The sequence below is a fragment of the Scardinius erythrophthalmus genome (genome assembly GCF_964197995.2).
Source record: "Scardinius erythrophthalmus genome assembly, chromosome: 7".
Classification (NCBI taxonomy): Eukaryota; Metazoa; Chordata; class Actinopteri; order Cypriniformes; family Leuciscidae; genus Scardinius; species Scardinius erythrophthalmus.
In genome coordinates this window covers 24,537,846-24,550,858 of record NC_138227.1, presented here as the reverse complement: position 1 = coordinate 24,550,858, position 13,013 = coordinate 24,537,846, and the positions used below count along the sequence as shown (strand labels likewise).

At 37.2% G+C, this 13,013-nt stretch overlaps 1 protein-coding gene across 1 annotated transcript in view; it reads left to right on the top strand.

The window, feature by feature from the left end:
• Nucleotides 1-13,013, top strand: part of nbeab (neurobeachin b) — a 298,682-nt gene that overhangs the window by 129,157 nt on the left and 156,512 nt on the right. The window contains exons 23-29 of the mRNA XM_081369689.1: nt 197-1,156; nt 3,892-4,109; nt 4,372-4,525; nt 7,839-8,019; nt 11,603-11,727; nt 12,121-12,228; nt 12,788-12,956. Coding sequence (XP_081225815.1) covers nt 197-1,156; nt 3,892-4,109; nt 4,372-4,525; nt 7,839-8,019; nt 11,603-11,727; nt 12,121-12,228; nt 12,788-12,956 — 1,915 coding nt within the window. The remainder of the gene's footprint in view (nt 1-196; nt 1,157-3,891; nt 4,110-4,371; nt 4,526-7,838; nt 8,020-11,602; nt 11,728-12,120; nt 12,229-12,787; nt 12,957-13,013) is intronic.

The following is a 13,013-nucleotide window of genomic DNA, read 5'->3' as shown; positions in this document are numbered from 1 at the left end:
GTAGCAAACAGGATGCAGAATTAAATGAAGTAGATACAATTCATATATCTGTAGTTTTAAAATAGAAAAGCTAAAGTTAGTCAAGGCAAACTAAATGCGGGCTTGACAAAGACTTGTTTGAGAGGATGGATGGATGGATGGATGGATGGATGGATGGATAGATTAAGTAGCCTAAATTTGTCGATTTGTTTGGCAGGTGACATATGAGGCTCACAAGGAATATTTAGCCAAAATGTATGAGGAATACCAGCGACAGGAAGAGGAGAACATTAAGAAAGGGAAGAAGGGGCTTGTCAGCACCATTTCGGGGCTTTCAGCCCAGGCTTCCGCCATCAAAGGCACTCTAGAGCTGGACCCAGATTCCCAAACCCAGACTCCTGAGAGTGAAGCGGATGAACCAGAGACGGCAGATTCCGGGCGAAACCTCTTGTCTGAATCTAAGAGTTTGGATGAGGAGAACCCAGCGTCAGGTGTCCATGTGGAAGTTCATGACCTGCTTGTAGATATTAAAGCTGAGAAGGTTGAGGCCACAGAGGTGAAGATGGACGACATGGACCTCCTGCCTGTCACAGAAAATGGTGGCTTGGTGGAAGTGGACTCTCTACTTGATAACGTCTACTCGGCTGTGGTGGAGAAGCTGAACAGCAGTGTAAACGGCGTACTGGTACCTAAAGCCAGCCTAGAAGACAAAAGCTCAGGTCCTCTTATCACCCTGGCTGACGAAAAAGATGCCATCTCCAGCAACAACACCTTCCTCTTTGGCACGATGGCAACCAGCTCTGGGGAAAATCTCTTGCCTGAAATGGGACCATCTGAACCTCTTCCGCTTTCAGGAGTGGAACCTCAGGTCCACACCAGCACTAGTGCAGACCTTGGGCTTCTGGCTCTCATGACCAAGAGCTCAAAAGAGTTGGACGCCAACCCAACGGCTTTGGTGGATGACAGCTTTACTACTTTGAGTGGTTTCAATGTCTCTGAAGGGGAAAGCCTGTCTAAATGCCCTGGGCAGATTGAGACTGTGGCTGTAGAGTTGGAGCCAGGGGTTTCTGGGGTAAAGAGCACTGCAGATGTTACCAGCACCACGTCAGACACAGAGAAATCAGATGATGGCAAAGATAAAGAGACCAAGAAGATTCAGACTACTACTACAACACAGGTAACTATGACTGCTGGTACTGCCGTATACACTAACTTTCAAACGTCTGAGGTTAATATGATTAGGGAGATGACTGAATAATATGAATATGTACTGTACTGATGACTGTTAATATGATTAGGTTAATATGACTGAATAAAAGTATTATATATATATATATATATATATATATATATATATATATATATATATATATATATATATATTAGGGCTGTCAAATTTAGCGCGTTAATAATGCGTTAACGCAAAATCATATTAACGGCACTAATTTTTTTAACGGACGATTAACGCAGCGCGTATTTTCTGTTTGACCCGTGACCCAACCCCTAGTTGGAGAAATGGAGATACACAGTGTTGGCTACTTTGCGACATTGCAGACCCCTTTAGCGATTTTTTTCCCTTCAACAAAGCGCCCAAACTTTATTTAGTTTCTGAGAATATACCGGTACCGCCGGTACTGCTCTCTCAGCACGCGCGCGCGCCTCTCTCTCTCTCTCTCTCTCTCTCTCTCTCTCTCTCTCTCTCTCTCTCTCTCTCTCTCTCTCTCTCTCTCTCTCTCTGCGTCTCACGCGGAGGAGCAGCGCTTTAATTCAGTTAAACACAGATATTATGTTGCTTCTCTAATTTTACAAATATAGCCGAAATCAGAGCACGGATATTGTCTTTAGCTTATGTGTATTTGATTTCACCAGACGACGGCTCGATTATCAGAATTTTTGTGCAGATTAACGTCTTGGAAGGGAGAGCTGGTTATGTTTATTTGGTCGCGTTTCAGTCACCATTTCAAATTCATTCCGTTGTTTGACAACAGAAACAGTAAAATATACGTTTTATTGAGAATGTATTGAGAATTTAGCTTCATCAAAATGGGCACAGAGAGAGACAAACTACAATGTAATAATAAATGCTAAATGTACATTTAGCATTTTCAGAAGAGCTGCCCTGTCATGCAAAAATCTAAACATTTTTGTGTTAGTAAATTGCTCAGTGCAAAGAAAGAGAAGTAATGGGAACCTGGTATTTCTTTGTTCTTTCTACATGTGTCTAATAGACATGAACAAGTTCTTTGAAAAACATCTATGACCTTTGAAACATGTCTCGTCTTCATGCTATATTGACTATGGTTTCAATAATAAACATACATTTGCATAAAGCATCTATATTTATCAATGCCCACGTTGATTAGAGTATTACAAACTTGAAAAGTATTAATTTAAGGTATATTTAGAACAAATAAAAAATGTGCGATTAATCGCGAGTTAACTCATGACAATCATGCGATTAATCGCGATTAAAAAATTTAATCGATTGACAGCCCTAATATATATATATATATATATATATACTGTATATATACTTTTATTCAGTAAGTATGCATCAAATTGTACAGTAAAGACAGTAAAGATTTTGTTTTTAATGTTAAAAAGATTTCTGTTTTAAATAAATGCTGTTCTTTTGAACTGTCTATTCATCAAAGAATCCTGAAAAAAAACATAGCAAAACAAATTTAATTAAAAAGCAACACAACTGTTTTCAACATTGATAGTAATAAGAAATGTTTCTTAAGACCCAAATCAGCATATTAGAATGATTTCTGAAGGATCATGTGACACGGAAGAATTGGTGGAACCTTGAAAATTCGAAAATTTGCCATTACAGGAATAAATTACACTAAAATATAGATTAACATAGAAAACAGTTATTTTAAATTGTAATAATATTTCACAATATTACAGTTTTTTACTTGATCAAATAAATGCAGCTTTGGTAAGCATTAGAGATTTCTTAAAAAAAATAAATAAATACCCCAAACCTTTGAGCAATAGTGTAGATTTGGAGTTGTCAAACTTTTATTTTATTTTATTTTATTTTATTTATTTATTGTTATGGACAATGTATTCATCCTGCTTGTTCCTCATCTTAAACGTTTAATAATTTATTTATCTTCTCTTTTTTTTTACTTTATTGAACATTTTCACTATTACATATTAAGTTATAGTTCAGTAGACACATATTGACCCAATCATATGCCTTTTAGCAAAATGTAAACAGTAAAACAATTATGAAATGAAAAAGAGGTTAACATTTAAATATATGAAACCATTGTGTTGGCCAACCTTATTTATAATGAATAAATTGAGCTGAAATTTATGAAAATATCCTGAGAACACAGCTCAGCTTTTCAATTAAAATAAATCCCATTATCTTTATTAATTATTGACTCGTGTCTAATGTCATTGTGTTCAATTTTATCCATCAGCCATTACAAAAGTATGGTAATATTTGAATTTACCATAGTTACCATAATTTACCATAGCATTAAAAAACATATAAGAGGGTTTATGACTGCCAAAACTGCTTCCGAGGTGTTGTGTGATATATTGTGGACCCTAGAAGAATATGAAGTCTGCAGCTTGGCAAAGCCAGCTTGAAACAAAAACAAAAAAATAAAAAACTTGCCTGAAGAAATGTCATACCTTCAACTACAGCCTGCATTCTTCTTCGGCTGACTTTCAAGAAACTAAAGGTCTTTAAAGTTGTTTCCAGCATGAAGGCTTTTTTGTAAGTCTTTTGGAAGAAAGAACACAATCTCTCCTCCATGCTACGAAATACAACCGCATAAACGCTTCATTATTACACCTGTCATAAGCAATCAATGCTGTATACATTTTCTACGACGCCTGGATTTTTAAGTTTATTAGTTTTGTGTTTTAAAAGCATTGGCTTGCTTTCAGAGTTTGCACGGCCGTTCTGGTAGTCATCTGGATAGAGATCTGCGTGTGGATCTGGGCTTCAGAGGAATGCCAATGACAGAAGAGCAGCGTCGACAGTTCAGCCCTGGTCCCCGCACCACCATGTTCCGTATCCCAGAGTTCAAGTGGTCCCCAATGCACCAGCGCTTACTTACAGATCTGCTCTTTGCACTGGAATCAGATGTACACATTTGGAGAAGGTCAGTGGCTACAGTTTACAACAGTGAGGGATAAAAATACAAATCCATTTACTATATCATACTTTATCTATTTTTCCCCCAATAGGACTGTAATTCTGTCTTGCAGTTTTGTTTTTTGTTTATGTCAAATAATAAATTCTGTCTACTCTTATTATTGTAGCCTGCCCTATAACAACAAAAATCAACTTGTCCTTATTGTGATGAATGTCTCTTTATCATTGTTTTTGTCTTTCTCACCCTCTTTTTCTCTTGTCCCTCATAGTCATTCGACAAAATCCATTATGGACTTTGTCAACAGCAACGAGAACATAATCTTTGTACACAATACCATTCACCTGATCTCACAGATGGTGGATAACATCATCATCGCCTGTGGAGGAATCCTTCCCCTGCTGTCCGCTGCCACCTCGCCCTCTGTGAGTGTGCCAGAGCTTTGACAATACTGACATCCAGTGGCCAACATAGATTACTGCAAGCAAAGGCTGCTCAAACGTCTACATTAATCCGGATACATTTGAAAACGGTCCACACTAACGTTTTCCAAATGTTTCTCGTCCACACTGAAACGTTGAAAAACGCTATATTCACCAAACTGCGCATGAGTAAACCCTCATAAAAGCTCACTGAGACGGAACAAGACATAGTAAAGTTATCACCGTCTGGCAGGATTATTTTATTTAGCAAAATATCTCACCATTCAGTGAAGCATCCAAATCGCACTCAGTCGCCATTATATTTGTTTGGTCTAAAACACAACTGCTCTCATAATTGCCTCTGGACAGCAAATGTGAGTACATTTTCTGTCATCTTTGCAGACTGTGATATGAAGAGTGTGCAAAGTAACATATTTTAGCAACTGTGTGAAAGTGAATAGCACATAATAGGCACAATACTGGAAAAAACATGAATATCTATCAGTATAGGGCCCTACTCCCTACAATATGTTACATGCCCTCCGTTTTCACAGTCCACACGACAGCGCCAAAGCAGCGTTTTTTTAATGTATCTACTTTTGAGAGCATTTTCAAAAAGCTTTGTTTTCGTTCATAAAAACGCAGTCTCAATGTGGACGGAAGGCCAAAACGGAGAGAAAATGTGTGGTTTCAAATTAAAACATATTAGTGTGGACACGACAGTAACAGAATGCCTTAGGGAGGATGCTACTAACGTTACAGGTTACCTTATTTAAAATATAATCTTCACTGTTGAGTGTCTTTTAACTAAGTTTTTCTCTTTTGCTTTATTTATTTTTTGTTTTATGCCAAGAATACCAAGGTTAGTACCAATACATCAGAATATTTTGAATGTTCATTTCCATTTTCTCTCAGTCATGTCATACTTTCTCATAGCACACACAAATTATATATATATATACACACATAATTATTATTATTTTTAATCCTTTTTTTAAGTCAGCATGAAACAGAAGTTGCTACATTATAATCTTTTTCTTCCCCAGTGTTGCCAACTAATTTTCAGGGGAAGTTGCTAAAGGCAGATCGATTTGTTGCTAAAAGTTGCTAAATGACGTTGTGACGTCATAGCGTTATGACGTCATTACGTAATCGCAAAGCAAAACTACGCCATTATGAAATACGTAGATATTATTGTTTGTTAAAGAAATTATATATATATATATATATATATATATATATATATATATATATATATATATAAACTTTTTTTTTTCTAAAAAAATTTGGTTTAGGGTTTAGTTACTAAACTAACTAAACCCTAAACCAACTTTTTTTTAGTTAAAGGTGGGGTATGTAATTCTCTTTTTTGGCCATTTTTTCAAAATCACTTGAAATCCTATTCCTAAACCCCTTACAGCCACTGAGATAGAAACGCTGAAATGAAAATTATGCAATTTAATCATCTGTGGAACGGGCAGGACTCGAAAAACTCCAGCCAATCATTTCCAAGATCACCTAGAATCATTGGACAGTAAGTGCGTCAATCAAACGGTCGTACCATACCCCTCTCCCCCATCCATGTCCATGTTCTTCGAATGGGTGGAGTCAAAGGAAAGAAGGACCATTTGAGTTGTGTATTTTCAAAATCTGCCGGCCGTTTTGCAAATCACATACCCCACCTTTTAAGACCTAAAACAACTTTTTTTAGTTAATGATCTGTAAGACTGGGGCTTTATTAATGCTGTTCATTTATTCAAGTAATTTATTTGACATTTGGGTATAAAGTGTTTTAATTCTACAATATATGCTGTAAAAAGGCTGTTCAACCTCTTCAGGTAGAACGGTGACTACTGCAGTTCAAATTTCCTATTGGAAGTTGTGGTGCCCTTACCAGCTCACCACACCCTTGCGAGTGTTGTTTGGATTAGAGTCACTTTCCAAAAGTTGCTAAAAGTTGCCAAATAAACTTTAAAAATTGCTAAATTTGTTGCTAGGTGCTTTTTGAAAAAAAAGTTGCTAGGGTAGTCTGAAAAGTTGCTAAATCTAGCAACAAAATTGCTAAGTTGGTAACACTGTTCTTCCCTATGATGTGACATATATTTGATTGAAACAAAAAATGTAGGGCGGGACTTGATTTTGTTGATCGTTGTGGTTTGCCATTGGTTGATCTCATGTCGATGACAGGTTGCCCCGCCCTTACGTCAGTAAAGAAGGGATGTTGTTGCAAGAAGGAGGGGAAGTTATTTTGATTAGGCTATAGATTAGGAGGGCACATGTATTTAAAAAAGAAAGAAAGGAAGAAAGTAATAATAATATGGACAGATAGGCTAAATCATTTATAATAAGTGCTGCAATATTCCATAAAAAATGCAAGAATTGTCAAGGTGACTTTACAAGAAAAACATGGATGTATTGACTTTTAAAAGCTCGAGTCACAGGAACTACTTTCCATTTAGTAGTTTTCATTTTAAATTTGCTTAGTATCTCTTGTAATTATATGTTAAGGATTTAGTCAATATAAAAGTGCTAATTTACGTATTAATAAACCAATGCTAGTTCTCATTTGGGATAATTTGATGAATTTCATACACACATGCACTAATGTTCAAAAGTTTGAACATTTTTTTTTTAACGTTTTATAGATTTTTTTATTTTTTTATCACAGTTTCACAAAAATGTTAAGCTTTTTTCAACGTTGTTAATAATAATAAATGTTTCTTCAGCCTAGATTTCTGAAGGATCATGTGACACTCAAGACTGGAGTAATGATGCTGAAAATACAGCTTTGCATCACAGGAATTAGTTACATTTTCAATTATATTAAAATAGAAAACAGTTATTTTAAATTGCAACCATATTCCAAATACTGTTTTTATTTTATTTTGACCAAACAATGCAGCCTCTGTGAGCATAAGAGACTTCTTTCAGAAACATTAAAAAAATATCACTTTTGAATAGTAGTGTAGCTTGGTCAGGGAGGTTTGCACTCATTTAACTATTAAAACCTTTAAATGCTAAATTTCAGTGCACCAGACTCATCTAAAAGATGTCCAAAGATTGCCATTAACAATTCTGCATCCTTCAAAGCATCTACCATTGCTTTGCATGTCCTTTCTCATCCTGGTTAGCAGGATGTGCTGTGTTTTGTCACATTTTACCTAATCCACCCATTCACACCCTGAAAGTTTCACTTTAGTACTGAAGATAAGTTAGATAACAACTGATCAATGTTATAACAAATGTGCAAAGAGGATAGTGTGATGACTTTCTGTGATCTCAGATAATACCCCTGTGCTCTCTATTACTGTGTCAGACTCAAATGGATGGCATCGAGGCGACGCAGGGCATGTCCTCTGAGACGGCCCTGATCTTTCTGACCCGGCTGATGGCTATGGTTGATGTGCTGGTCTTCGCAAGTTCACTCAACTTCAGCGAGATTGAAGCTGAGAAAAACATGTCCTCAGGTGGACTGATGCGACAGTGCCTCAGACTAGGTATTGTGTATAAGTGTTTGTGTGTCAGGACACATTTTAAAGAACGTAACATGAAAAGAAAAAACCTGAAGATGTTCAGCATAGGGGTGGGCGATATTGCAGAAATATCATATCACGATTTTTTTCAGGAAAATCACGATTTTATCACAATTCTTTTTCATGTTGGTTTTACTATTTTGCAAGTGCAGCCAAACTAATGTCCCTATTTTAACAAAGATTTAACAAAATATAAAATAAAAAAGAATAGCAGACATTTGGCCACAGTGGCGAAGTTAAAAATCTTTGTCATTATTTTCTTTGTTATTAAAAGATAAGAACAAAATTACACATTACATATACACAACATATAATATACAAATGAAATAAACAGTGCTTAAAGGTATAGCGGAGGATTTTCTTTTTCCGGGTGGGTAGTGTAAACTATTGGTCCACCTAAGTGTCAATCATTCTGGTGATATGTTTACGTAAGGCCGTCGTACGTGCTCGTCCCTTAGTTTTCGCTTTCTGCGCATGCGCACTTTCAGGTGTTTATGTGTGGTGAGCTAGAGCTCAGCCATTCATTGAAGCTCGCCGTTTCACCGGGTCCTTTGAAAATGTCTGAGGGTCGCAAGAGAAAAAGTTTGTACGAACTGTATGAGAAGAAGAGAAAGGCCTCAGAAGAGAGAAACAAGATCAGAGTGTTTTTGGGAGATTGTTTCACACGATGGCGTGCGCTGAAAACACAGATTGGGCTTCCCACTGATGCCTCAGTCGCGAAGTTTCTACTCGACAGGTAAAGTTTGGATTGCTATTTGGAGAAAAAGTGCAAATCTTCTTTTGGAAAGTAATCTTGTATGAGCGATGCCGACAGCAACTTGTAAACAGAGCGTGCACGAGGAGAACCTCGCACACGTTTAATAGGCGTTCCCTCTCGGGAACAGGTAGAGTGTTGCGCATGTGCATTTTTTCAAAAAGTGGAGAGGGCGGTTCTTATCTAAAATTCGGAAAGATCCTCCGCTATACCTTTAATTTTTCAGCTACAGGTGTATTTAACAGAAGCATTCAAGAAAGAAATGAAATGAACAAATAAAAAATAAAACACTACATATACTTCACTGTATAAATTATAGATTGATACTTATTAAAGATACTCTTAAAGTTCTCAGAGCAGTGAGTGATTTTTCTCTTTGTTTTCTGTGGTTTTATTAACATTAAAGGGATAGTTCCCCCCAAAATTAAAATTGTCATCATTTAGTCAAGTTTTTTTAAACCCAAATAAGTTTTTTCTTCTGTTGTGCACCGGCACATACATGGTCATCGGCACCAGCAAGGACACCGGCACGGACACACCGGCACAGGCACCGGTTCCGGTGAACCCGTGTCTGTGCCGGTGTCTGTGTTCGTGCCAGTGTGTTCGTGTTAGTTTGTCTGTTTCTGTGCCGGTGTCCTTGCCCGTGCCGGCACCGGCTTGTTCACCGGCACAGGCACCGAACAAGGACACCGGCACGTATACCAGCACGGACACCGGTTCCGGCACGTTGACCGGCACGGACACCGGCACATTCACCGGCTCCGACAAGGACACTGACACCGACAAGACATGGCAAAAAAACGCGAATTTGACTTGGTTACATGAGACTCCGCAACCGCGGTTACACAAACAAAACTAGGCAAGATACAATGGAAACATGAGGGCAATTTATACACCAAGACTAATGACTAACAAGACACACCTGTGAACAATCAAGACAATAAACCAATAAGAATATGATACAAGGGCCGGGCTATATTGCAAAAATATATCACGATACGGACACGGTAACACTACATAGACTTCACTGTATAAATTATACATTGATACTTTAGTTTAAGTTAAAGAGTGATTTTCTCTTAGTTTTTTGTTGTTTTATTAACATTAAAGTGATAGTTCCCCCCAAAATTAAAATGATCATTTACTCTCTAAAGTTGTTTTAAACCCAAATAAGTTTCTTCTGTTGAAAATAAAAGTTATTTTGAAGAATGTGGCTAACCAAACAGTTGCTGGTCCCCAGTGACTTCCATAGTAGAAAAATATATACTATGGAAGTCAGTGGGGATCAGCTACTGTTTGGTTAGCCACATTCTTCAAAATATCTTCTTTTGTGTTCAGCAGAAGAAAGAAATTAATACAGGTTTACATTAGAGTGAGTAAATAAGGACAGAGTTTTCATTTTTGGGTGAACTATCCCCTTAAAGGGATAGTTCGCTGCCGCTTGTCATTAAAGGGATGGTTCGGAGTAAAATCAACCTAGGCTCCTTTGCACCATGACCTCGAGCCAAACACCCCCCAGAAGCTTTTTTTCCCTTGGTTGAACATTATTAAAGTTAGAGCTTATTTAGAGATATCAGCCGAATGGCTTAGTGCAGGCGCTAATGGATCCTATGATGTATCTCGTAAATTACCCCACTAATAATGCCCGGAATGGTACCAAACTTCTACAGTAGTACAAATAGGTTCTGTACTCATAAAACGAGGCATTGGAAAGTTTGTAAGTACATCAGGAGTTTATTTAAATAACACTTGCCTGACGGCTCATGCTACCGCTAACCCGGAAGTCGAGGTCACTTCAGTGATTTGGGAAAAGCACGTAAAAGTCCTGCCATTATTAGTGTGGTAATTTACAAGATACAACATAGATCAGTTAGCGCCTGCACTAAGCCATTCGGCTGATATCTCTAAATAAGCTCTAACTTTAATAATGTTCAACCAAGGAAAAAAAAGCTTCTGGGTGGTGTTTGGCTCGAGGTCATGGTGCAAAGGACCCTAGGTTGATTTTACACCGAACCATCCCTTTAAGGACAAGCGGCAGCATATTTACTATTAGGCTACTGTCACTTTAAGACCGGCACGCATCTAAAATACATGCATATGACACGCAGACGATTTTTTCTTTCACTTTAGACATAACCAACTGTGTTTATGTACACCTTGGGTGTATTTGACAGTATTAACCCAATAAGACTCGAAAGATAACTTAGTCCAGTAACCAGGCACTGTTTGACTGGCTTTTAAGTGTCTGTGAGCTTCGGGTGTATGCGCTCAGAAAAGCGCATGTTAGAACAGCGCATCAGCACGCGAATGAAATGATTAACCGGCAAGGCTTTAAAGCACATATAAATAATGAACTTTTGTGAATTGCAGTATCCCGTGAGTGTAACTCGACCTCTGCGTTAATATGTGATGTGAATGTACGTCACATTGTACAGTATGTTGGGACGGAGGTGCCAGAACTGCAACTGATAGAATACACTGTAGCATGAGACTACGATATTTCTTCAAATATCATGATATGACTCAGCCCTAGTTCAGCATAAATTTCCAAAAGACTCTTCCAACCAACTTTGACTTTCTTCTTTAGACAATTTATCAGTTTTGGTGCTATGCAGGAAAAAAGAGCAACAGGCTTATTTAAAAACTCATTGCAGCAATAAGGTATAAGCAGGGTTGTCTCCAGTGTTGGGTAACGCGAGTTACGTAATCAGATTACTTTTTTCTAGTAACTCTCTTTTTCCACTTTTCCACATTTATACAGTATGTCGTGCTCTTTCTTTCTCTCTGTCTCAGTATGTTGTGTGGCCGTGAGGAACTGTTTAGAGTGTCGCCAGCGTCAGAGGGACAGAAGTCTGAAGTCCTCTCTTTCCTCCAGTAAGTCTCAGGAGGGCCTGCAAAGTGTGTCCACGGCCAGCAAGGTACCCAGTTTACTACACACACTGTTACACTGCAGGCAGGCACGACACAATTTCTGTAATAGAAAAAACAATGCAATTAGAGTAACGTTTTCATGTTATAAGTGTTTTATATATGCGTAAAGTGATCTATAATATATTATATTTATTTTATATTTATCTTAAATGTATAACATTTATGACACCATATCTTAAATTAGGTTTAAGACTTTTACAGTTTTTTTTTTTTATTATGAAATACATTTTTATTTTTTTTTCCCCACACAAAGTAACATTGTCACGTTATGTGTGATTTGGTGCTGTGGGCACGGTGTGAATGTGTAAATGAGATCTGGAATGTGAGAACTGTTTAAAGTGTTAAATATCTGTTTTAAATATCTGCTTTTCTTGCCTTAGACCACCATAGAAAATTTTCCAAGTAATGTTTCTCCAATTAAGGACCCGGACCGACTTCTGCAAGACGTGGACATCAACCGTCTGCGAGCGGCTGTCTTTCGTGACGTTGTGAGTTAATGTCAAATGGTCCTCGAATGTCCCTTGAAAGTGTGTAGGCCTATGTGTATCCCGCAGTTTCAAGATTGTTCTAGAATTACCTTGTTCGCTTTAATACAAGTCTTTAAGTCTTTTTGTTCACATGGTCAGCATCACAATTTTGCCTTTATGATTAAAGACCGTGAAATCTAAAATGTTATTACAGAATTTAAATCATTAAATTTTGTTTCTTTGCTTGTTTTTCCTTTAGAACTTAATATAATATAATATAATATAATATAATATAATATAATATAATATAATATAATATAATATAATATAATATAATATAATATAATATAATATTATTTTTCCAGGTTAATATTAGATGATTTTGAATTCCAGATTTTAATGCATTTTTGTTATTTAGTTTTATTTATTCATTTATTTTTGAAATGATACTCTGTAATATAACTCTCTGTTAACAGAATTAGAATCAGTTCAGAGTAGCATTTCTGCTTTTCATGTCATGTTCTAGTCACATGTTGACTCTTCTTCATTACCTTTGGTTCTTTTGTGTTGCGCTTCACAGGATGATAGTAAGCAGGCCCAGTTCCTGGCTCTCGCTGTTGTCTATTTTATCTCAGTGCTCATGGTGTCTAAGTACCGGGACATCCTGGAACCCCAGAGGGAGACTGTCAGGTCTATCAGCCAATCAGGAAGAGGCATTCGGCAGGAGATAAATTCCCCCACCAGCACAGGTGTTGTAGTGGCTAATGTTTTGTTTGCTGACGCAGCTTAATGCACTTATTAACTTA